At 36.7% G+C, this 27,652-nt stretch overlaps 2 protein-coding genes across 3 annotated transcripts in view; one reads left to right on the top strand and one right to left on the bottom strand.

The window, feature by feature from the left end:
- DCC (DCC netrin 1 receptor) overlaps nucleotides 1–27,652 on the top strand; it is a 1,203,407-nt gene that overhangs the window by 1,132,272 nt on the left and 43,483 nt on the right. For both annotated transcript variants that reach the window (XM_055298749.2, XM_055298754.2), the window contains exons 24-25: nucleotides 1,632–1,858; nucleotides 9,230–9,346. In XM_055298749.2, coding sequence (XP_055154724.2) covers nucleotides 1,632–1,858; nucleotides 9,230–9,346 — 344 coding nt within the window. The remainder of the gene's footprint in view (nucleotides 1–1,631; nucleotides 1,859–9,229; nucleotides 9,347–27,652) is intronic.
- Nucleotides 22,210–27,652, bottom strand: part of LOC129493076 (uncharacterized) — a 277,186-nt gene continuing 271,743 nt past the window's right edge. Inside the window, exon 5 of the transcript XR_008661034.2 lies at nucleotides 22,210–22,394. The gene's annotated coding sequence lies outside the window, so the exon portion shown is untranslated. The remainder of the gene's footprint in view (nucleotides 22,395–27,652) is intronic.

Below are 27,652 nucleotides of genomic sequence, written 5' to 3'. Positions count from 1 at the left end.
GGAGTAGATTACACAGGGAGCTGTGTGTGAGTTGCAGCTCAGTTTGCTGTGGGCAAGTGAAGTATACAGAAATGAATTCAGGAAATAAATGGTTATCAGTGAGTTATTATCTTAGACACATAGACACTTAGAAAACAGGAGTTATTTCAGACCATTGTTTTAAGACATGGTGGGGCTGCCACCAGGAAATCAGCAAAGTGCAGGTAGTGTTAATTTTTCTCTGCTAAAATACAAAATAGATAATAGGTCTGGGGTTCTTTGTCTCCTATCCTCATCAGCATGCTTCAAGAAAGACAAAAAAATGGATGTCAGGGAAAATTCAACAAATTACACCACCAAATATTTATCAATTACCTAATATGTACAAAGCTACTTATTCATCGTCGGAAAACCAAAGCCACCCCAATGACTTTGCACAGGTTACAGGTGTTTTCACTGAGAGTAGCTTGTATGAACCATTAAACACCCATGGAAGGTAGTTATTATAATAAACTGTTCACTGCAAATTAAGGAAGTGGGAAGTAGATGCTTCTCTGGTCTGCTGTCAAAACTAGACTTTAACAGTTTGCATTATTTCTTACAAGAGGCATTACTATTATTTTTAAAGAAATAGAAGTTACAAGTAGAGATTTAAAAGTTGTAAAACTAGGGAAAGGGTCAAAAACGATTTCTGAAAAGGACCAAATAACACATTGTTTAGGATTTTTGAGTCATATAGGATCTGTCACAACTATTCAATTCTGCCATTGCAGTGCAAAAATAAATGAGCTTGGCCATGTTCCAATAAAACTTTATTTACAAAACTAGGCTGTGGGCAGATTTGGCTTCCAAACCATAGTTTACTGAACCCCTGCTGCAGAGAATGACTAACATGAACATTGTGTTACTTTACTTATCACACAGGGAACATTTAATCTCACTAGCCTCAAGAAGAGATTATCACCCCAAAACTAAATTTATAGTTGTTAAAGCCTTATTGAGGCAAATAAGAAACATGTGAAATACGTTTTCAAACTGTGTTCTTCTCCTTTCAAAGGATGTGTCTCACTGTGTTTGAATCTGGACACTCAGTGATGCCAAGGCAAAAGTGTTTTATTCTCCTAAGAATGTCCTCATGCGGCCTTTTGTTTTCAAATAACAAGTTTCCCAGTTGCATATTAAATTATACAGCTGAGGTATAGACTTTCTTCTAAGACCTCATCTTAGCTATTGGCATAAATTCTGGCCTTTTTATTTCCATTTGCCCTTTCAAAGCAACTCCTTCATTTATCTCCTAAACAGATGTTGCCGTCAGGTACCTTATGCCTAGCTCCAAAGATTGGCATATGGTTCCATCTAACCCATTGTCACCTTGCACATGAATCTGCAGCCGCTGAAGCTGGAGTAAGGAGCTCTCTGCCAGGAAGCCAGGGCCCTGGGGATTCAGCACTGCATCCTTTATAATATGGTGAAGCTCCAGGGGGGAAGAGGAAAGGCAGCCAAGACAAGTCTGCCAATTCCTGGGTTTCACAAGGCTCATTCTGCGAGTCCTTTTGTTTCCTTTCCTGCTTCTAACTTGAATTGACTGATGAAAGAGAGGAAGTGCCATTGAATAGAGGCTCTCACGTTTGCCTTCTAACTTTGTTCCATAGGAAACGGGCCACCCACAGTGCTGGCAAAAGGAAGGGCAGCCAGAAGGACCTCCGACCCCCTGATCTTTGGATCCATCATGAAGAAATGGAGATGAAAAATATTGAAAAGCCATCTGGCACTGACCCTGCAGGAAGGGACTCTCCCATCCAAAGTTGCCAAGACCTCACACCAGTCAGCCACAGCCAGTCAGAAACCCAACTGGGAAGCAAAAGCACCTCTCATTCAGGTAATTATCTTTTCACTGGCATTAGGGAAAATATACCATTCTGAACCCAAGAGAGTTTTTCACTCCTTTTATGGAAATGTCTTCCCCACTAATTTGCATGTCATTATGGGTCATTTATCAATAGTTAAATGAATCTAATATAAATTTGGTTGATTAACCAATTATATGTCTGTCTTCATCCTGTGGCTTGATATAATTTTAATAATTCTTTTATAATTTTGATAATTCTCGAATTTTCTATGAGGTTGGAAGTAGGACAGTTGGGAAATACAGAAATTTGAATCCTAAACGGATTGATTGCTTTTTGTTAACTGCTAAACAAATGTTTTGTCGAGGCAATAAAATTTGAAGCCATCTGTACATTTTCCAGTTCCTTATTTCTATAGATAATTGAAAGTTAATTCTAAATTTACTGTCAATTCCCTGTTTTAAAAATCACATCAGGGCACTTGAAGTACAAAAAAGCTGAATATTCTGTTACTTTGGCCTTGATTACTATGGAAATCAACTGTCATCTACATACAGTCACCGTATGTGATCCCCAGACTAGTTTGATGGGATTCTGTTGAAAACTATGTTGTTATACAAAGGGATCTGGAAAAAAAAAAAAAAGCCTACTGTTCAATGAAGTGGTGCAGAACAATCACTGGTGTCCAGGGATAAGTAAGAACACTAGAAAATAATTGTAAGATAGTTTGCTTTCTCTGGGTCTTCATATTATCTAAGTGCTTATGGGAATCATCAACCAAATACTCTCATCAAAAAAATCCCTTGGTCTACTCATGATGTGATTATAGAATGAGGAGCTGCTGTTTTTAAAGTGAATTATTTGAATGTGTTACTGGTTTACTGGACTCTGTCAGCTCAGAATTGCATAAACAAGAATACAAGTATTGATTGTTAACCATGGATTGTTGAATATTTCTCTTCAAGCTCTTAAATGATACCTTAGGCAGATTTCCTAACTTCCTTGTCACTCCATTTATTGAAGGACAGTCTAGTTCCATTAAGAACTATAATCTGAAATTTAATTAATGATTCTCCTTTCTCATGCTCAGCTAGACATTTGACTCTAGGGACTGGGGGTCAGAATTTGTTTTCTCAATCCTCCAGTACATTGGAGTGAGATGGTGGTGCGATTGAGAAGAAGCGGGAACAAAGTCTGTTTCAGAAACACCCTTACATCTTTTCCTCTCCACTTTTCTTGAGCATGTGAGAGAAGAAGGATGGAGTGAAGAAGGGAGGGGAGGAGAAAGAGAAGAAAGGACCATTTGAAGTTCTTCATAGCTTTTGTGGACACATGGGCTAACCTCTATGTGGTATCCAAATTCTGGGTGTCTTATGAAACAGAAGTATGACTTGTTTATGGCAGGGGTACTCAACCCCTGGACCGTGGACCAGTACCGGTTCATGGCCTCTTAGGAACTGGGCCACACAGCAGGAGGTGAGCAATGGGCAAAAGAGCAAAGCTTCATCTGTATTTACAGCTATTCCCTATCACTCCCATTACTGCCTGAGCTCCGCCTCCTGTCAGACCAGCAGCAGCATTGGATTCTTATAGGAGCATGAACCCTATTGAGAACTGCACATGTGAGGGATCTAAGTTGCACACTCCTTATGAGAATCTAATGTCTAATGATCTGTCACTGTCTCCCATCACCCCCAGATGGGACCATCTAGTTGTAGGAAAAAAAGCTCAGGGCTCCCACTGCTTCTACATTATGGTGAGTAGTATAATTATTCCATTATATATTACAATGTAATAATAACAGAAATAAAGTGCACAATAAAGGTAATATGCTTGAATCATCCTGAAACCATACCCTGCCTCCTGCCTCCAGGTCCCTGAAAAAATTGTCTTCCATGAAACTGGTCCATGGTGCCAAAAAGGTTGGGAACGGCTGCTTTGTGGGGCTTTGTAGACCAGGCCCAGCTCCATGATGGGAGACATGAAGTCCAGGCTTACCACCTAGCACAGCTCTTCCTCTTCCCTCATGAGGCCTCTGGGAAATTCCAGCAAGGGGACTCAAGCCCAGCCAACTTTTCACATGCCCACTTGGCCCACGAGAATCTACTATATCCTTGCCAGACCCAATGGTGAGAGAGTTTGCACTCTACCACTGGCCCTCTCTCAACCTTGCTCCCTTCAATTACTTTTTCTTCTGATTAGATAGACTCAGGGTAGAACAGCAAGCCTGCTGCCTAAACAGGCTTTCACCTGGGGAGTGACAGAAAAACAAATCCCTTTTGCAGGAACCTCCATGTTTTACAAGTGATTCTTCTTCTAGCTTTGTTCTTAACTGGATATCAGGGAGGTGACAGCACCTCCACCTCCCACTGGAAGGGATAGAATTGCCTCTCTGCCCTAAGGAGGTATTGCCAATGACTTCTAAGACACATCCTTCTAACCTTTTCCTTTCGTCTTTTATATACTGAGATGACATTAAGTTGATGTGTCTTAATAAGTCCTGGGGGAAGGTTTAATCCCAAATGATGACTGTTTTCTTTAGAATAAAAGGGTACTTATGCCTACTTGTCCTCAATTTGAGGACCTTGTTGCCAATTTTGTAATAACAGGAAAGCAATCCTCAAAGTCCTGCAAGCTACACTTTATGTTAAATTAAGTATTCTTCTCTCCTGCTTAAAAGAACAAAATTCAACATAAGTGAACAGCATTACCAAGAAAAGTTATATTTAACAATGGGGTTCCTGAGTAGCCAATAACTATGTAAGGAGAGATTACTGTATGTTAAATTCTATGATTAGGATTTTTATATATTATTTTGCCTAATCTTCACAAAATACTCTGAGGTAGATGCTATCATTCTTTTCATATAGTAAATGAAGTAACCAAATTCAGAAGGGTTAAATAATGTGCCCAGATTTCAGAGCTAGTATCACAGCCAGGACCAAAAATTCTGACTCCAAAATTCATGTTTTGTTGATCCAGTTTAATTAACTCATGTAATACTTTTATATAAGTACTTATCTTGTTTTGTGCCCACGAAATTACCTTTTTGGATAAAACCAGAAATTAATTTACAGTATTCATACTTTAGCTATGGAAAAGAGAAATGAATCAAGCAATTGCTGTGTAAACAACAACAACTAATTTTATTGAGAGTTAATTTTTTATTTTACTCATTCTTCCCTACTGCTGGTATGCAAGCTGCTTAAACAAAACCTACTTCATTCTCTAACCACAAACTGGAGGATCCCACTAAAATATCTAGGAATTAAGATGATAAGTCATTGCTTCATGATACATCTCTTCTACATCTAGCAGATTTCAAAATTATTTTCTTTACTTAAAAGTTTACAATAAAGAAACGCAAGAGTTCAGGTCTGTTTGATCGCTAGGACTTATAAATAGAATTTACTTTCTTGAAATGGATTTATCCTAGTATAATTTCACTACAGCAGCACCACAGGATTAGTTACTTAGTTTCACTTCGGAAGAATGAACAAGTAAATTTCAGCATATGGCATTTGGTAGTATTCAATTTTTAAAAATGTTCAGTTCAGTGAATAACATCTATAAAAGAGCTACATAACACCGAATGGGCAATGTGATTTAACACTTAACTTTTTATTAGTTATTTTGAATTATATACATGTCTATTAAATCCTGTATTTAAATTTCCCAACCTCATTTGGACCAATGGTAAATAATGTCAGGTGGCAAGTTTATGAGACAAGCCACAAAGTGTTACTACCAAAAAATTTTATGCTTCAAAAAAAGTAAAAGGAAAATAATCTTGTTTAACTTTTCAATGAATTCATGTAATATCAAGAACAGTCTATTCTTAGAATAAAACAAACAAACGAAACTGAAAACCCACACACAGACACCCAACAATATCAAAGGACTTATTTGAAAACTATGTTACCACCGGGAGCTGTGGCTCACACCTGTACTCCCAGCCCTTTGGGAGGCCGAGGTGTGCGGATCACCTGAGGCTGGGAGCTAGAGATGAGCCTGACCAACATGGAGAAACCCCTCCCTAGTAAAAATACAAAATTAGCCAGGCGTGGTGGTACATGCCTGTAATCCCAGCTACTCGGGAGGCTGAAGCAGGAGAATCGCTTGACTCTTGGAGGCAGAGGTTGCAGTGAGCTGAGATCGCGCCACTGCACTCCAGCCTGGGCGACAAGAGCGAAACTCCATCTCAAAAAAAAGAAATGGAAAAAAAGAAAAAGAAAACTGGTTGAATCTAGAGTTACTTTTTTGGGGTGGCAAGAAGAAGCACATTAGATAGTGTTTTAATGTTTGCTTCTACCATCAAACATAATTTTGAAAACTAAAGAGGAGGAAAGTCTGTTGTATTTAATTGATATTTTCACTCTTTCTGTTGTTCATTCTTCCTTTTTGATTATCTGAGATTCTTCTTACTAATTCCTGTCTGTTGAGAGAAATTCCATTAGCTTTTTTTTTTTTTATGGTTTATCTGCTAGAGACAAATTCTCTTCATTTTCCTTCACTGGACAATTACTTGATTTCACCTTCATTCTTGAAGTATATTTTTGCTGGATATTGTTAACCCAATTCTGGTTGGACAGTTCTCTTTTAGCGCTTGAAAAATGTGTTAGATACTTCTGGGCTTCATGATTCCTGATGAGAAATCTGCTGTCATTTGAATCGTTTTACCCATATAAGTTGTTTACCTCTCACTACTTCTAAGATTTTTTTATTGTTCTTGTCTTTAGTTTTAAGAAGCTGAACTGTGACGTGTCTGGTGTGGATTTCTTTGGTTTTATCCTGTTTGGGGGTTACTGAATTTCTTGAAACTATAAAGTTTATTTGTGTCTTTTGCCAAATTTTGGAAATATCAGCCCATAATTCTTTAAATATTTTTCAGTTTCACACTCTTTTTCCTCTTTTATTGACTCTTTGCACACTACAATTTTTCCCCAAAATTGATGCTTTTCTTTTCTTTTTATTTATTTATGTATTTATTTGAGATGGAGTCTCACTCTGTTGCCCAGCCTGGAGTGTAGTGGTGCAACCTCAGCTCACTGCAACCTCTGCCTCCCAGGTTCAAACGATTCTCTTGCCTCAGCCTCCCAAGTAGCTGGGACTACAGGCACATGCCACCACTCCCAGCTAATTTTTTGTATTTTTAGTAGAGACAGGGTTTCCCCATGTTAGCCAGGATGGTCTCGATGTCCTGACCTCATGATCCGCCCACCTCAGCCTCCCAAAGTGCTGGGATCACAGGCATAAGCCACCACGCCCAGCCAAAGTGATGCTTTTCTAATGTTGCCACTTTATTTCTTTTAGTTTATTTTGTTTTTAGAGATGGGGTCTCACTCTGCTGAACAGAGTGGTCTCAAAACATCCTCCTGCCTCGGCCTCCATAACAGCTGCAGTCATAGGCATGCGCTACACACTCAGTGGTTGCCATTTTAAAACCCACACACTTTTAAATGCTCTGATCTCCTAGGAAACTTTTTCAATATTCTTACCATTAGGGTGTACTTCTTTGGTAGATGGTTTTAGGTCAGTCTTGTGATCCTTATTCACCTCTTCTCTCTTCTATACAGACTTTCCAGATAGCCGGTTTTTCACAAAGACTGTGGCTGTAGCTTGAGAAATAGCTTTGCTAGAAAGTATTATTTCTCTTTGTACTTACAGGAAATTTGAAATGTATCCTCTTTTCCATTTTGTGATTCTGCTGAAGGAGTAATATTTGCATAGTTCATTTTTATTTTTATTTTTTGAGACTGAGTCTCTTTCTGTCAGCCAGGCTGGAGTGCAGTGGCACAATCTCAGCTCATTGCAACCTCCGCCTCCTGGGTTCAAGCGATTCTTATGCCTCAGCCTCCCAAGTAGCTGGAACTACAGGCAGCCACCACCATACCCAGATAATTTTTGTATTTTTAGTAGAGATGGAGTTTCATCATTTTGGCCAGGGCTGGTCTCTCAAACTCCTGACCTCAAGTGATCCACTCACTTTGGCCTCCCAAAGTGCTGGGATTATAGGTGTGAGCCACCATGCCTGGCCAGGTTTGCATAGTTTACTGTTTTATATGATTCTGTGTAGTTTTTGTAGGATGTGTGGACAGAGTTAGATTTAGGAAGCTTCCATGACTTCACCTATGTGGAAGTTTCTCCCAGTATAATTTTTTATTTTAAATTGTATTAATTATGCTGTTAATTTTTTAAAAAGTGCATGCATATGATAAAAAATAGAATAAAAAACATTTCAAAAAGTAGTAAGTACTCAAAATAGTAAAACATATGTTTGCCTCTTCCCCATCCCAAATTCCTAATCCCTTTCGCAAAAGGAAAACAATGTTAAAAATTTTGTGTATAACCTTATTACATAGATATAGGTGTGTACTTATATATATTCATATACACATAGAAATATATGTCACAATATGGTTTTATATGCATACTACACAAATGGGAACATATACTATTCAGAACTTCAGTTTTTTTAATACATATTATAATTAACTTTTCAAATCTGCATATATCCATTTTTCTAATTTTTAGTGACTCTTTAGTATGATATTTTATGGAATCCTAATAAATTTAGGTAAATATGTCTGCTCTTATTTTTGAAGAATGTAGTTTATTTCTTGTGGGTTTTTTGTAATGAAATTTAATATGGTTGGGCTTAAAGTATTAGTTGAATGAATTCTAGTAAATTAATATAGTGGAATATTACATAGCTGTTAAAAATTATACTGACTTATGTATTAACAGAGAAAGATTTTTGTGTTACCTTTTAAAACAGGTTACAAAAAGTATGCATGATATAATGCCATTTTTGAAAAATATATTCATGTATGCCCTCCCACTTTCACATTTATAAACATGCAAAAATTATAAGCATCAAAATATAAATAATGGTTTATTGTGTGCAATGAGTTTAGAGTTTATGGTTAATTTCATTAAGATTTGTACAATGAGGCCGGGCGCGGTGGCTCACGCTTGTAATCCCAGCACTTTGGGAGGCCGAGGCGGGCAGATCACGAGGTCAGGAGATCGAGACCACGGTGAAACCCCGTCTCTACTAAAAATACAAAAAATTAGCCGGGCGTGTTGGCGGGCACCTGTAGTCCCAGCTACTTGGAGAGGCTGAGGCAGGAGAATGGCGTGAACCCGGGAGGCGGAGCTTGCAGTGAGCCGAGATTGCGCCACCGCACTCCAGCCTGGGCGACAGAGACAGACTCCGTCTCAAAAAAAAAAAAAAAAAAAAAAAAGATTTGTACAATGAAATAGATTCAGGTAACAAGAAGGTAGATACTATCATAGAAAGCATCTGTAAGACTAAAAAGACATTGGAATGGCTGCTAGAAATTATGTAAAGTGTTTCATCCTTGAAGAAAGCATGTTTCTCAGGAGTGTATATTTTTTAGGTCAAGACACTGAGGAAGCAGGGAGCTCTATGTCCACTCTGGAGAGGTCACTGGCTGCACGCCGAGCCCCCCGGGCCAAGCTCATGATTCCCATGGATGCCCAGTCCAACAATCCTGGTGAGTCAATATTGGTGCCACAATGAAGAAATGAAATGCTTTCTGTATGTATCTTTTCTATAAAAAATCAAATTATCAAAAGTAATTAGAATTTTCCCTGAACTTTCTGGGCAAATGGAAATGAGGAATGACTAAAACCATATCATTAATAATTTGAAGTCCAAGTCTTCATTTGTTACTGTATTTTTGTGTATACAATCAAATGGTCTGTCGGCAAACAGATGGTTATATATTTAAGAAATTGTGTGTAAAATATATGAATTCACATAAAAGAGCTGATATATATTTTAATATTATTGATCTTATTCTAATAATCATCTCCATAGTTTGTTTATTTATTTATTTATTTTGAGACAGAATCTTGCTGTGTTGCCCAGGTTGGAGTGCAGTGGCACGATCTTGGCTCACTGCAACTTCCACCTCCCAGGTTCAAGTGATTCTCATGTCTCAGTCTTCCAAGAAGCTGGGACTACAGGCATGCACCACCATGCCCAGCTAATTTTTGTATTATTAGTAGAGACAGGGTTTTACCATCTTGGCCAGGCTGGTCTCCACCTCCTGACCTCATGTGATCCGTCTTCTTCAGCCTCCCAAAGTGCTGGGAATATAGGCATAAGCTACTGCACCCATCCTCTATAGCTTTTTAAATAAATTTTTTAATGAGTCTAATTCTCACACTTAAATAATCTAGCTCCTTTAAAGCAGATATTGACAGACACCCACTTACTACACACCCCTTGTTGAAGTTTTCTGTCATCCTCCCACATTCACTGAAGATATTATTATCTGGGAATCACTTCCTTTCCAATTACTTCTATGCTCAGTCTTGGTAATTACAGTATTCGTGCAGATAATCCATCTGATACCCTAGATGGTTAGTTCCTCTATGTTGCCTGCAAAGATATTGATTCTTTCCCACCTCAATTCATAAATTCCATGTCACGCCAAATCAAACCAGTACAAAATGTCAGTTCCTATTACCTTATTAGTTACCTGCTCACTTTATTTCCCCCTTGCCATCAATTCTTCAATCCCACCAGGACCTCCAATCCATTAACTCTGCCATTTCCTCCCATCCCTCATCCCCTTCGTGTCCTCATTTATCTGCAAGCCCAACTTAGGTTTTATAGTCACTCATGATCTTCAGTCTTATCTCCCTTGGTCCTCCTTCCCCATCTTACTCACCTGAAAAAAAACCTGGTTAAATAAGCAGCTCCCCAATTCTTACCTCATTCCCTCATAGCTAAATGTATCTGGAGAAAAACATATAGCCTGCTTACTGAGTATTTATGACCAGAAGTCCAAGGTGAGCTCTCACTATTTGGAAATGACGCTGTATTTCTCTAGTGGTTCATAGTTACACTTTATAAGATGAATGTCTTATATGTATTCTTACTTTTCAGATTTCAGTATCTCCCATCTTTCCCTATTCTTAGCTAATAATCTTAGGAGGAAAAGAAAAGCATTCAGAAAGTGGTATCATTGTCCTTCCATCAAATCTAATTGATCTGTTAGTGCTGCCCTCTGAGTGTCTTGTTGAAATCCCCTCTCACCCATTTAGGGACTCTTCTGTAATTACCCCTTCCCTTTCCTGCATCATCAGTTTTTCTTCCTTATTTATCACTGCAGTAAGCACACAAATATTAATATTCTGTCATAACTCCTGTTTTATAACACTCAATGCCACTTCCCCCTACAATTGAAACTGTATTTACTGAAAAAAATTTCTAAATTATCTGCACTAACTTTCTCCTCTTCTAAGCTTTCTTACTAGTTTTAATAAGATTTTTACAGTCACTCTCCACTGAATCCATGATTGACAAGGTTGTCAATAATCTCCACATTGTCAAATCCAACGGTCAAGTCTCAGACTCTCAGAAACCAGTTGACATAGGTTCTCACTTATTTCCATGAACCACTTTCTCTTTGGCTTGCAATGTACTAGATGCCCCTGGTTTTCTTCCTACCCTTCTGGCTGCTCCTCCTCAGTATCCTTCACTTATTTCTTTTCTTCGTCCTGATCTCTAAGAGTCAGAGAATGCCCCAGGGCTCAGTCTTCAGGTATCCTCTTTTCTCCCTACACCTGCTTCTTAGATAATGTCATCTAGTATCAATGGCCTTAAATATTATTAAAATGTTTGAATCCTAGATGACATTATCCTGAGGCAGGATCTCTAGGGCAAGGGCAAAATGCCACCAGTCTTTGCTAAAGCATAGCAAGAGTCTCCTTTGCTTCATTTCCCAATAATTTCCTCATCACCATCTGAGGACACCTCAGCCTGGACTTCATTGTCCATATCACTACAAACATTTTGGTCAAAACTATTCAAGTCTCTAGGCAATTCCAAACTTTCCCACATCTTCCTGTCTTCTGAGCCCTCCACATTGTTGCAACTTCTGACCATTACCCAGTTCCAAAGTCACATCCACATTTTCAGATTATCTTTATAGCAGTGCCACACTCTTTGTGGTACCAACTTACTGTATTAGTCCGTTTTCACACTGCTATAAAGATACTACCTGAAACTGGGTAATTCAAAAACAAAGGAGGTTTAAATGACAGACAGTTCCGCATGGCTGGGGAGGCCTCATGAAACTTAGAATCATGGCGGAAGGTGAAGGAAAAGCAAGTACCTTCTTCATACGCCAGCAGGAAAGAGAGCGAGAGAGAGAGAGAAGAAAGGGGGAAGAGCCCCGTATAAAACCACCAGATCTCATGAGAACTCACTCACCATCACGAGGAGCATGGGGGGAACTGCCCCAGTGAGCCAATCACCTCCCACTTTGTCCCTCTCTTGACATGTGGGGATTACAATTCGAGATGAGATTTGGGTGGGGACACAGAGCCAAATTATATAAATCAACTTACTCTGTTCAGAAACTCTAGTTTCATGCCTCTTTATTCTGATTTCCTTATACCATAAATTCAGTCTTTTACCAAATTATTGTTTTCAAAACATTTCCCAAATTTGACCACTCTTTTCCATCTTCACTGTTTTGCCCTTATCCAAGCTACCATCATCTCTTACAGGTTACTAGACTACAGCAATACGCTTGTAACTAGTCTCTTCTTTAGCTTTTTGAAAAAAAAAAAACTATTCACAATTTTTGTGGATACATTGTAGATGTATATATTTATGGGGTACATGAGATGTTTTGATACAAGCATGCAATATGTAATAATCACATTGTGGAGAATATGGTATCCATCCACCCAAGTGTTTATCCTTCTTGTTAAAAACAATCCAATTATACTCTTAGTTATTTTTAAATGTACAATTAAGTTATTATTGACTACAGTCACCCTGTTGTGCTATCAAATAGTAGGTCTTATTCATTCTATTTTTGTACCCATTAATCTTCATCAGCTTTTGCCCTTACAATCAATTGTCTACACAGCTGTCTCTCAATATAAAAATTAGATAATGTTGTTCCTCTGTGACTTCCGTCACATGTAGAAACAAAATCCACTAATTTTACTACGTCCTACAAGGTCTCATGTGATTTAGTCTCTGGGTTTATCCCTCACTTTGTCTCCTATTGCTCCTTTCTGTAATTCATTACAATCATGTAACCTTCCTCTGTGTTCCTTGGATAATAGGCATATCTCAGTTCAGGGACTCTGCACTTGCTGTAGTCTTTGTCTGGAATCTCTTTTTGTAGATATTTGCATGTCTTATCCCCCATTTCTTTCAGGTCTCTATTCAACTACCACGTTTATAAGCAGGTCCTCCCTGACCATTGCCTAACACAGCATCTCTGGTCACTCTCTCTACTTCTCTATTATGCTTCATTTTTCTTTATTAATGCGTTACACTATTCTATTTGTGGTTTTGTGTTTGTTATTTATGTGCTTCCTGTATTTTAATATAATCTTTATAGGGGCAAAGATTATGCCTATTTTGGTCATTTTGAGTCCCCAATACCCAGAACAGCACCTGGCACATGGTAGGCATGCACCCAATACCGTTTAGTCAAATGAATGAATTAATAGTTGTTTCTTTTTACTTACCATATGCCACATCCTCCCTGTGCATCCATACATTACATCTATGCATCCTCCATTACATCTTCTCTCAATTTTACTATAATAAGTGCAAAAACTTACATAGCATTTATAATGAACTCCAACTGTTCAAGTCAAGTAGTAAGCACTATTGTTATGCTTCTCATTGTTAGGTTCTCTCATTTACCAGTGAGAGAAGAAAGGATTGGAGAGTTTAAGTAACTAGCTAGCAGTCACACAGCTAGTACGTGCTATAGCCAGAAGTTGGACTCAAAAGGTCTGATTTCAGAGTTCAGCATTCTTAATCATTATGCTCCTGGCTGTCATACCCTGTGAAGCTATTTTCCTTTTTCTTTTATACCTTTCACTGCTAAGAAAGACACTGTGCACTTAGTTGCCTTTTTTTCCCCTCTAGTTGCATTCCTCTTGTATTAATAACTAAGTTCTATCTGTGCCAATCATTTATTGCTTTCTTCTCAAACATTATTGTACTTTAGAATCTGTGGAGCCTTCCTGTCCTATCTAATTAGAAATATCTTCCTCATCTAATAAATTCCCATATGCCATTGCTTTTTCTTTCACAGTATCTTTGAATCCTTGGCTATCCTCCCATTCTCAACTCTTTTATGTCTTCTTTGTGACTTCACATCTAAACCGCCAAGACAGCTTCCTAGCTAAGTCTTCCTGGCTCTAGCATCTTCCAGATTCTTAGGCATCCTGCTTTCCAGATTTCTTCCTAAAACAAGTTAAACATGGCATTCTACCCCATACATTTCTCCAGTGGCTCCCATTTGTCTGCCAAGAAAAACAAAACAAAACAAAACAAACAATTTTTTAAAAACGTTTTTAGCATATCATATTGGAATCTAGATTTCTATTACTCTATCCTTATATGTACCCAGACTCATGCTAAGGTAGACTCATTGCTGATCCACAAATATGCACTGTCCTTCATTTGTTTTTTCCCTTTACATATTTCTTTCCTTTTGAAATGACTCAGTGGATAGCTCAACCTAAGAAGTTTTATGTATCCTCCAAAGACCAGAGTAGATATTGATGCTCTTACAAATGCTTTTCTGATTACTCCATCTAGAAATAAAGACTCCCTTTTATATGTTTGAATAACGTGTTCTTGTAGCACAATATAGCATTTATTACACACAATACTGCCTTATATGCTTAGGCTTTCAAGTCCAAATCTTCCCTCCTCTAACAGCTTGTGAATTACTTCATGATAAGGATGTAATGTATCTAATTCATCTTCATATTCACACATTTTATTGTTTAGTACCTAGCACAAAATTGGTGCTTGCTAAATATCTGTCAAATGAATGAAAAAACAAATAAATGTATTATTAAAATGTCTTCCTTATGTTTGTAACACATTGATGTTTGGCAAGCTCTTTTTTTGTTAGTTATAAATAGAATGTCGTCTAACAAAATTGTCTGATGTATTAAGAGCAGTTAAACTTGTTTTCATTAAACAGAAAAGGAAATAATAGGCTTAGAAAGAAAGAGAGAGAAAATCTAACAAGTATGAAAATTTTTAATATTATTCACTTGGTAAATACCTTGCTAATTATTATTTTCGTTTAATCCTCACACTATTATCATGTGGTAAGATTATCCTGATTTTACACATGGAAAACAGTGACTAAGACAGCTTAAGCAACTTCCTCTAGGATACCTGGGCAACCTCGGAACCTCTACGGTACACTGCTTTTCCAAAGATAAATATGGCTTTTACCTCCTAAATTATTCATATCCTTTTATTTTCCAAAAAGATTTTCTGAAGGTGCTATCTCCATTGTCTAAACATGGAAGCTGAGGCTCTGAGAGTTTGAACTTGAAATCTCTGCTTGATCTATCTACTCTATTATATTGCTTCATACTGTTATCTTGAGCTCTGAGTTTTTGTATGCCTAAAATAACAAATCTTCTCTTACTTAGTGACTTATTCTACATGAATGGAACCCATAAAATTACCAGAAATTAATTTTTGTTATTTTTTGTAATTATCAGATAACAACACATACATGGTTTTAAACCATCGCATAGTTTTCCAAAATTTATAAGAATATTCTGATTCAGCAATTCCATTCCTAGATATATTCTACTCTTGGATATGTACCCAATGGAAATATATAAAATATTAGTCATCAGGTGCATATAAGAATGTGGGTTATTTGTAATATCACATCTTCATTACAATAGATGAATACATTATAGTATATTCATATAGTGGAGTACAATGCAGCAATAAAAATAAACTAAAATTATACAAAACAATATGGATAATCTCACGGGTATAAATTTGCAACAAAGAAACCTGATGCATCTATATGATTCAATTTATGTAAAATTAGAAAATTAGTAAAATAATCCACGGGGTTTAATATGGTTTGGCTATGTCCCCACCCAAATCTCATCTTGAATTCCCATGTCTTGTAGGAGGGTCCCAGTGGGAGGTAATTGAATCATGGGGCAGGTCTTTCCTGTGCTATTCTTGTGATAGTTAATAAGTCTCACAAGATCTGATGATTTTAAAAATGGGAGTCTCCCTGCACAAGCTCTCTTCTCTTCTCTGCTGCCATGTGAGACATGCCTTTCACCTTCTGCCATGATTGTAAGGTCTCCCCAGCCACATGGAACTGTAAGTCCAATAAACATCTTTTGTAAATTGCTCAATCACAGGTATGTCTTTATCAGCAGCGTGAAAATGGACTAATATAGTAATTGGTAGCGGGAGTGGGGCATTGCTGAAAAGATACTCAAAAATGTGGAAGTGACTTTGGAGCTCAGTAAGAGGCAGAGGTTGGAATAGTTTGGTGGAGGGCTCAGAAGAAGACAGGAAAATGTGGGAAAGTTTGGAACTTCCTAGAGACTTGTTGAATGGCTTTGGCCAAAATGCTGATAATGATATGGACAATGAAATACAGTCTGAGGTGGTCTCAGATAGAGATGAGGAACTTGTTGGGAACTGGAGCAAAGGTGACTTTGGTTATGTTTTAGCAAAGAGACTGGTGGCATTTTGCCCCTGCTCTAGAGATTTGTGGAACTTTGAACTTGAGAGAGATGATTTAGGGTATCTGACAGAAGAAATTTCTAAGCAATAAAGCATTCAAGATGTGACTTGGATGCTGTTAAAGGCATTCAGTTTTACAAGGGAAGTAGAGAATAAAAATTCAGAAAATTTGCCCCCTGACAATACAATAGAAAAGAAAATCCCATTTTCTGAGAAGACATTGAAGCTGGCTGCAGAAATTTGCATAATCAATGAGGAGCTGACTGTTAATCCACAATTTAATAGGGAAAATGTTTCCAGGGCATGTCAGAAGTCTTCACAGCAGCCCCTCACATCACAGGCCTGGAGGGCTAGGAGGAAAAAGTGGTTTCATGGACCAGGCCCAGGGTCTGTGAGCTGCGTGTAGCCTATGGACTTGGTGCCCTGTGTCCCAGCTGCTCCAGCTGTGGCTGAAAGGAGCCAAAATAGAGCTCAGGTCTTGGCTTCAGAGGGTATAACCCTCAAGTCTTGGCAGCTTCCTTGTGGTGTTGAGCCTTCCAGTGCACAGAAGTCAAGAACTGGGGTTTGGGAACCTCTGCCTGGATTTCAGAGGATATATGGAAATGCCTGGATATCCAGATAGAAGTTTGCTGCAGGGGTGGGGCTCTCATGTAGAATCTCTTCTACATGAGTAGAAGTGCAGGAGGGAGATACGGGGTCAGAGCTCCCACACAGAGTCCCTACTGGGTCACCATCTAGTGGAGCTCTGAGAAGACAGCCACCATCCTCCAGACTCCGGAATGGTAGATCCACTGACAGCTTGCACTGTGCACCTGGAAGAGCTGCAGACACTCAGTGCCAGCTCATGAAAGCAGCCAGAAGGGAGGCTGTAACCTGCAGAGCCACAGGGATGGAGATGCCCAAGACCATGGGAACCCACCTCTTGCATCAGTGTGACCTGAATGTGAGACATGGAATCAGAGGAGATCATTTTGGAGCTTTAAGATTTGACTGCCCTACTGAATTTCGGACTTGCATGGGGCCTGTAGCCCCTTTGTTTTGGTTAATTTATCCCATTTGGAACAGCTGTATTTACCCAATGCCTGTAACCCCATTTTATATAGGAAGTAACTAACTTGCTTTTGATTTTACAGGCTGATAGGTGGAAAGGACTTGCCTTGTCTCAGATGAGATGTTGGGCTGTGGACTTTTGAGTTAATGCTGAAATGAGTTAAGACTTTGGGGGACCATTGGAAAGGCATGATTAGTTTTTAAATGTGAGAATATTAGAATTGAGAGGGGCCAGGGGCAGAATTATATGGTTTGGCTGTGTCCCCACCCAAATCTCATCTTGAATTCCCATGTGTTGTGGGAGGGACCTGGTAAGAGGTAATTGAATTTTGGAGCCAGGTTTTTCCTGTGCTGTTCTCATGATAGTCAATAAGTCTGACAAGATCTGATGATTTTAAAAATGAGAGTCTCCTTGCACATGCACTCTTCTCTTGTCCGCTGCCATGTAAGACGTGCCTTTTCCCTTCTGCCATGATTGTGAGGCCTTCCCCCAGCCATGTGGAAATGTAAGTCTAGTAAACCTTTTTTTTTTTTTTGTAAATTGTGCAGTCTTGGGTATGTCTTTATCAGGATCATGAAAACAGACTAATACAGGGTTAGAATTCAGGAGGACAATTACTTTTGATGGAAGTGGATTAGTGGACCAGAAGGTACTATAGGGCACATTCTCATAATATGTTATTTCTTGTTCTGGATGACAGATGCCAGGCATTTCACTTTGGAAAAACATTGAGCACTGTATTTAGCATATTCTCATTTTTTCCTGTGTATATTATACTTCAATGGGAAAAAAGACAACAGAATATATATATTTTTAAATAACTTGGTCACATTGCATTCATTGTTGTCTACAAGCTGTTTGTTGGTGAAACTGTATCTAACAAAAGAAAATTATTTTAACATATAAACACAGTTGACTTTAAAATATTTTTTATTTTTTGAGTCAGACTCTCACTCTGTTGCCCAGCTGCAGTGCAGTGGTATGATCCCTATTCACTGTAACCTCCACCTCATGGGCTCAAGCAATCTTCCTGCCTCAGCCCCCTGAGTATATGGAACTACAGACATAAGCCAATATGCCCAGTTAGTTTTTGTATTTTTTGAAGAGACAAAGTTTCACCATGTTGCCCAGGCTGGTCTCAAACTCCTGGGCTCAAGTGATCCTTCTGCCTCTGCCTCCCAAAGTGTTGGGAGTACAGTTGTGAGCCACTGTGCCTGGCCCAAATAAAGTCTTAAACTTTTTGATAAAATAGCCCTTTGCATCTGAGATGATTGATAAGGCCATAGATAACTATGTTTAAAAATTTTATATCTGTATCTTGGCAGAGTTATGATTTCATTCAGGAGAGTAGATAAATTTATAATGGCCCCATTTGCAATTATTTACATTTACTGGGGTATCAAGCCTTGTATAAACTAAAGCCATAGCATTGTTCAGATTTCTAGTCACATATATAAAGATCGTTGCTATTTCATTGAGGAATCATTATTCCTATAAGATTATTATTTTCATTCTTCCTTGACATTTCTTATTATGTGCTATAAAATGTTAATTAACAGATAAAATGTAAGTTATCTGAAGTTGTATTTTGGCTCTTAAAACTCACAGAGAAAATGTATTTAATTTCATGGGAAGTCAGAATCTTATTTGTCTAATATTATACTTTTTGGTTGAAAATATTATATGGCATATGCTACTCCTTATCCCCAAACATTCTTCACAGAAAAATTAGCTGAGGCTCAGGAAAAACATGCCAGCTGACAGCACAGGCAGGAGATGAACGCCAATCTTTTGATTCCCCAGCCTAGTTGCTCTTACCATAAAATAGTGGCAAAGGTTGACTATTTGTATAATGGCCAAAAAATTATTTTAAATGCTGTTTCTTACTATAATGAAATTAATTACAAAAAAGTCAGAACAGAGATTGGAAGATAGGAGATTTATTGGCAAGTGCTTTCTGGAATAACACCAGTGAGGGTGAAGGATACAGAATTGGGGCAAGGGTGGGATTGAACTGGTGATGCTGTTTAATGGAGACCTCAGCTGACCTGAGGCTGTCCTTTAGGGTTGTCCTAAATGAGGCAAGTGGGGCTGGCCTTCTCTATCCTGACTCAAGTAATCTTTCATGCAGGCTATTTCCAAGAAGTGGTGTGTGGCCTTGGGTGAGCAACTTAATTTGGATGAGAGCATTCCTTGAAGAGAGATTTAGATCTACATTACATTTCTAGATTTTATTGTACAATCGGATGTAACTATTTGGCCATTTTCAACCCATTTTCTTCTTTTGTAAAATGCTGAAAAGGAGGAGGGGAATAGGAACTAGGAAAGATATAGATTGAAGCAGATTAGCTGTAAGATCATTTAAAGTATGAGAGGTTTTGGGGCAGTATCTTGAATTTTATATATTTCTCTCTTTCTCTGTAAATATTTGAGGGAAAAAAAGGAAATCATTCTTTAAAGGAAAAAGAAGTCTCAAAAAGGTAGCCTGAAACATCTAGCAAAAACACTGAAGCAAAGGAGATTATACACTTTGCCATGGTAATGGTTACTGGTTTCTGGGCTTTCTAGAACATTCACTATGAGAGCCAACACTCTTCTTCCCATTCCCACCATCTGCATTAGTCACTTGGCTGTAGAACACAAACAGTGAGTTGGAGAAGCTGTTGAGAAGTGAAATAAAGCTACATGAGAAAGGCCAGATTTTTAAAACTGGAGTTCTATTGACTCTAGGTGCTGTCCTACCAGGAGGCCTGCTTCTACACAAATGGACATTGAGAGGGACTTGTCTGTGAGACGATCATCTCTTTGACTCATGCATATAAGGTGTGAGAAACCAGCATCCTAAGATCGGTCCCAGCTCAATAGTCCTCTGAGACTGGGCATTTATTCCATCACACTCCAGCCCTTGTGGATGCCCACAACCAACCAAGAATGCTTTCCTAGGAGTAAGGAGTGCAGAGAGCCATTCTAGTATGATCAATATCAACAGCACACACGTTTTCAACTATTCAGAACTGTAGGAACGGCAGTGAGAAGAAAGTTCAACGCACACTTAAATTTGCATTAGAAATGATCTCATTACCTAATACATGATTTTAAATACTAATCTGATCAATTCATTATCAATATCAGTTTTTATTCTTTGAGTCTTCAGTGACATACTTCATTCCGCCTCTTACTCTGAATTACTGAAAGGAACAGTATTTTTTATTCAAACTCTATAGGCACACAATTCATTATGCATTATGCAATGTTTTGTGTGATGCCATGGCTCTGTATAAGAATGGAATTGAAAAGTTGTTAATGAATGAGAACTGGAGACCTAGATGTCGATTTTTGGTAGCTCTATAAGCAAATAAATTTTCAAACAAAATTAATCTATTGTTAATTCTATTGGACTACGAAAATCAGCAAGTCAGTAGAGTTATGCAGACACAGTCAGGATTACATAGAGCTTAAAAGGTTCCTGTAGAGAGTACAGAATTGTATCTTTTGGGAGGATTTTACAAGATAAGAAGTAGTTTGTTTCTCAAAGGTATAGGAGTAATGAAGAAGGGATCTGGCAAAGGGTTGGTGAAAGTAAATATTTTAGATGATGGAGTATAAAAAGTATACCAATTTAGCTTCTAGAAAGAGTTTCTATTGCAATGTAAAAATACAGATCTCCGTCCTTTTCAGACTTAGATTACCTAATTATTTCTTAATTCCTAATGTCTTAGAGATTTCTTCAACAAAATGGATCATTTCTTAAACCTCACAACATTTCCTATCTCACTCAAGGTTTTGGGGACCTGGGGTAACTTATGAATGACTAAGGCAAATGGATTCACAATTTATTATGGAAGTCTTTCTGGTCTGCTTAGAAAAGAATACTGTGATACCTTAAGCTCATTTCAAAGGAATTCCATGGAACCAGATCAGAGTCTATCTTTCCTACAGCCTCACCTTCTGTCTAATATCATGGAGCCAAAATGTACACCTGGATGTTCACAACTATTTCATATATCTGGGCTTCATAGATACATCTCATTTGAGAAGATCTCAGTTGAAAAGGTCCAGATAGAGGAGTAAAGGTCCAGATAGAAGGAGTATAGTAGGAGATGGCAGGGGTCTTAAAGTTTCCTTCTCACAGTGCACTCTATTTGATCTTAACACATAGCTCCTGCTGTGGCAAGCACTAAGCCCTCCAGTCCACATTCTGTGTCATCTTGGAAAGCGTGTACAAACCACATTAAAATTGGGCCAGATAGACTTCAATAAATTAAAGGCCTTCTTCAGCTTATAAATGACAAAACAAGAACTTGAATTAGAAATTATCTTTCTCATGTCAAAAATCTTTCAGGGTCATACTTCCCTCAGGTTCAAATTTGAATTTAAAAACTATTATTTATTTGCCTCTATCTTAATGCATAGCACTCTTCTTTTTTCAAATGTAAGACAAGATGTTTTAAACAATATTTTCAATTAAAAGATATTCAATGCAGTTTTGGATGGATCTGTTGCAGCCTTGCAAATTAATTACAATGCCCAACATTTATGGGGTGCTGACTTCTGACCCTGTACTCTGTTGCAATTCTCTGTGGATGATCTCTTAAATCCTCACAACCACATCATAAAATCAGTACTCCATTGTGCATATAAGGAAACTGAAAAACAGAGCTTGAATAATTTGCTCTTCAACATATAGCTATTATCATGTAACAAATTACTCCCAAAATGTAGCAACATAAAATAATTATTGTTTATTTTCTCAATAGTATCTGAGAATCAGGTATCTAAGAGCAGTTTAGCTAGGTGGTTCAGGGTCAGAGCTTCAAGCTGTTTCATGAGGTTTCTTTCAATGTCTTGAGCTGAGGGTCTAGTTTCTCACCACATGGGCCTACGCACAGGTCTGCCAGCCTGTCCTCAAGACGTAACACCTGGATTCCCCAAGACATGACACCTGGCTTCCCCCAGCATGAGTGATCTAAAAGAGGGAAGAGAAGAGAGAGAGAGAAAAAGAGAGTAAGCACGTACAATCTTTTTAAACCTTATCTTAGAAGAGACATACCATCATTTCTGCCGCATTCTACTGCTCACCAGACCAATCCTAGTAAAATGTGCAAGGGAACCCCACAGGCACGTGAACTCCGTGAAGTGGGATCAGTGGGAGGCATCTTTGACGCTGGCTATGATGCTTATTCACTAGCAAGGAGTAGAACTAGGTAACAAATCCAGGCAGTTTTACTTCAGCACTTGGAATCTTTACCATTATATTAAGAATAACTGCAAAGCACATATTTATGAATCTTAGGGCTTTTCCAAAAGTGACCCTCCATGGAGTTTGTGGATACTTGTGAATGTCATTCTGTGGCACTTGCTTATCAAAGAACACCTGAAAATGTGAAGGAGCTATGAATATTTATCAAGGACAATAGAGGCTAAATTTCCAAATGTCCCAGATAATATACAGGTCATTGTGGAAAAGATAAGATAAAAAGAGGCAGAATGAAAACTCATTTCAGTTAAGCTCTTTCATTTTGACATACCATTATTTTTGTCTCCTTCGTCTCCTCAACAAATCTCTCAATTCTGTCAAGTACCATGTTGAGAAATATGTAGGGAGGGTTTTCTTATTTCTTAAATCTTGTAGCTTAAAAAAATCTTTACTTTTGATTTCCTATAGGTAGTATTTAGTGCTAACATTTTAAAGAATATTATGGAAGTTTTCAAATACCAATGTGCCTTGTTCAGGGAGCTAAGTAATTTGGTGAGGGAATTTCTACTTGAAAAATTTTGTGCATCAATGTCAGAGATCAATTGTCAGAAAGCTGTGTCAGAACAGATTTCTTGTCATATTTTGCCGCAGAGCAGAGATTTATTGAAAATGCTTGATGATATTGCTCTCTGAGCTGTTTTACATAAACATAGCAGTGGAGTGAATGCTTTGAGTTGAAGCGTTTGTGTGTTTGTGTGTATGTGTGTGTTTGTGTGTGTGTGTGTGTGTGTGTGTGTGTATTTCCGACTTTCAAAACTGACATCAAGGGGAAAAATACCAAAAGATATATTAATACCTAATGTTTTATCCAACTTACTTTAAGAATGATTATTTTTTGTTATAAGTAAATGTAGACTTCTGTGCCTTTTCAGCAATGAATCATAGAATAAAATACTTCAAGATTGAAGCTTTGGGATACTGGCTATTCTATTTGATGTCACGAAATAATGAGCACTTTTGAGATGCAGAAACATACAACAGATTTATTATTTTTGAAAGAAGTTTTATTATTTGTAAACCCTTTGTAATCAGGTCAGCAGCAAAAATACAAAACTATTAGAAAGTAAAACTTCTTTCTTCAGTAATGAAAGACTTGGAACTGCAGTGTAAGTTCAGTCTCTAGAGTGCTCTCAGCACTCTAACTGAAAGATTATATGTCTTGAAAAATTGTTTTATGTTTCTCTCTCCAAATTTGTTTGGCTCCAAATCAGAAGATACTTATGAAACTCTTTTTCTAAACATATTGCAAAACACTTGTTAATAATATTATTGCTTGTATTACAATATACTCATTTTGATAAGAAAATATAGTATGCACGGTTTGTGGAATGAGTATCTTCTATATTTAAAGGAGACTAACATTGTCACATTTATGAGTAGAAATTATCAATACCAGGAATGTTTTGCAATCTAGCAATCCACTTTAATGACTGCAGTGATCCATTTGATCAGTAAGACAGGTGAAATAATTCAGTTGACTGCCTCAGAGTCTGGGAATTTGAGTTGTTTAGAAACAGACTTTATGCTCTTGTATGGCTTGTATTTACAAATGTGTTCAACTACATTATTATTATTATAGTTATATTAAGTATATACCCCAGGAGACTAAATCATACATCAAGCCACTCTAAAAGTCTCCAGTGTGTTAAAATGACAGATTTCTAAATAATACTCCTAGAAAATCCTTCATATTAAACTCACTTGAAAAATATGAAGTATCTCTAGCACTGTACTAGAAAAGACTCAAAGACAACAAAATTGTAACTTATTTCTTTAAGGAATTTATAACATTTCGGCTGGTACCTGGTTTGAATCTCTGATTCTTTTTAAAAGTTATCTTGTCATTTTTAAAATTTCCCTTTTTCTGGAGCCTGTTTACATGTTTATATATCCATAATGTGCTTTTTATAAAATATCTTTATTGAGGCGTTGTGCTTTGTACCACTTACTCTCAAATGTTCATTCATGTCTTCTCTAAAATAATTTAGAAAAACTATGTATCCCCTCATATATTTAAAATTTGACACTTAAAATATTTTGTTATACATTAAATACCTGTGAAAGATGGAATTTTTCTAACACACTTTTAAACCAATCTACAAGCACAAAAATTCCATAGTAGTTTGATACCAACATCATCCCCTTAAAAAATATGTGAGGAAGTGCCTTGTTAACAAAGTTAACATCACTCATTTTTCTCCTTGAACTAGAATCTACAAGTTATTTTCCCCACAGATTAACATACAAACATGATCTATTTTTATGTTTGTGGGTCTTTTGTTGATTATACATCTTTTTTGCAGCATAAAATTTATATAAACCAAAATTTTATGTTTGTATTTCCAGTGACTATGAGTCTTTGTTAATTTTCTTTCCTATAGATCTTGTTAACATTACAATTAGTGTTTCTCCACAATGGCATATAGAGTAAAATTTTATTAGGGTGTTATCACTTAATGACATGAATGGGGCTTTTTGTACATTAATTGCATACATCCATGTATGAATGTTGCTTATTGCATTAATTCTATTCCAGTGTGCTTTTTATTGATGTAAACACTGTGAAACCTTTGCATATGTTTGCATATATATATATATATATATATATATATATATATATATAGTGTGTGTGTGTATGTATATATTGTACTATAACAATGAGATCTTTATAGCAATCACTGAACAATTTGAACTTCTTCCAAATTACATGCCAAAATCACATTGTGACTTCTCATTCTGTTATTTTTGATAATTTTTCAACTAACAACTACCTGAGATTCTCCTTCAGTTATGCTCTAAATGAAAATGTTAGAAACCACCTCACTTGCAGAAGTATTTGTTACTCAATCAAGTTATTTACTTTCTTGTTTTCTAGGCGGTCCACAATAAAAAGCTGTACCAAAATTTATCAAGCAATTTTAAAATAAACTTGGAAATTGTTTTCACCGAGAGGCACTTTTTGTAACGATATATAAAGACAAGATTAGGTTGCCTTTTCTTTTGGTGATGATTATTTCCTTTGCTGTGCAGAAGCTTTTTAGTCTGGTGCAGTTTCATTTATTTGTTTTTGAAGCCAAGATTTTGGTGTGAAACCTAAAAAGATCATAAACAAGACCAAAATCAAGGAGCTTTTCCCCCATGTTCTCTCCTAGGAATTACCTTCTGGGTCTTACATGTAGGTATTTTATCCATTTTGAGTTAATTTTTCTATATGGTGTGAGATAAGGGTCCAATTTCATTATTTTCAATGTGAAAATCATTCCCCCAGCACCATTTATGGAAGAGACTATATCTTTTTAACATAATTTCTAATCAGGAAGTGCAGTGCCTCCAACTTTGTTTTTCTTTCTCAGTATTGCTTTGGTTATTCAATATTTGTTGTGGTTTCATAGAAATTTTAAGATTTTTTTCTATCTCTGTGAAGAATGCCATTAGAATTTTGATGGGGATTGTGTTAAATCTGCATATTGCTTTGGGTAGTATGAAACTTTCAACAATCTCATTTATATATGAAATATATATGTGAAATAATACATATATAAGCTCAAATACACAGAGATAGAGAATGAAACAGTGGCTCCCACAGGTGGGAGGGGGAGAGGAAATGGGGAGATGTAGGCCAAAGAATACAAAATAGCAGACATGTGAGATGAACAAGTCTAGAGACCTAACCTACAGCATGAGAACTAAAGTTAATACAATTGTATTGTATTAGGGATTTTTGTTAAATAAGTAGATTTTGGCTACTTCGTTACTTTGTCACAAAAAGTAACTATGAGCCAATAGATATGTTAATCTACTTCACTATGGTAACCAACCTACTATCTACATGTATCTATATGTGTCTCAAAATATGTCATAAACCTCTAATATACACAATAACATGTATTTTTTAAAAAAAAATTCTATTAATGTCGTCACTCTACACTCCAAAGCAAGAATTTGTGATAGAACAAAAACCCAATAAAACCCAACAATTTTTTACTGAAAAATAATATAAAGTCAAGATTAGGAAAATTGAAATATCACTTAGATCTGCACTAAAGCAATTTTTGTTGAAATGATTTATCTTTAAATGATTTATATTTTTATTCAATTTATGGGAAATATTAATCATTTAATCTGATTAGCAGAGTCACTCTTCGTTTTCAAACCAGTCCATCAAAATGCTTTATCTGAAACAGTCTGACTTCATTTTTCAGTTCAAGTAAACATGTTCAAATGCATTTTAAGAAATATTATAAATATACTGAAAAATAAATTCTGGTATATAATTTTAATAGCTAGTTTGCTAGAAGCAGCTCTTTTAAAATCTTTTATCTTTTATATATTTAATCTGAATTTTCAGTTAGAATTTAAAAGAAATCTATATGTTGTTTCTCATTGATTTACAATAAGCAGTGTAATTTGTATCTACAATTATAATGTTATAAAATGAGGAATATGACAAAAGAAAAGATTTTCATTTGGTAAATGTGCATGCATGTATGTGTTTGTTGAACTCCTGTTATTGGCATTACCATCTAAATACATAAAAATAAATTATTAATTTCATAGGAATATACTGCTAAAACTGATCATTCAGGTAGCTGACTTAAATTTTGTTTTGGCATAATAAAATAGGGAATACTAAACATTTTATAAGATAATATATAAGATAAAGATTGACTACAATTGGAATATTTAATAATATATGTTATAATTGAATAGCTATTGAATAATGAAATTGAACAATACTATCTAAACCTAGAAGATATTGTGTATGTTTTTTATCTGTGGGTTTCAGTCACTGTAACTAAAAAAAGTTGATATTCCTGAAAAACATTCAGTTACACTTAATATGTCACTCACCTGCACTGATTTGGGTATTTGAAGATATTTTCTATTTAAAGATAAATCCTAAGTATGACTACTGAGAAAACACTTTGCTTCTCTCTCTCTCTCGACTGTCCCTCAAGAGCAATACA

This window comes from Symphalangus syndactylus, chromosome 1, assembly GCF_028878055.3.
Source record: "Symphalangus syndactylus isolate Jambi chromosome 1, NHGRI_mSymSyn1-v2.1_pri, whole genome shotgun sequence".
NCBI classification, from domain to species: Eukaryota; Metazoa; Chordata; class Mammalia; order Primates; family Hylobatidae; genus Symphalangus; species Symphalangus syndactylus.
Note: the sequence above shows the minus strand (reverse complement) of the source record. Positions and strands in the feature narration are given on the sequence as shown.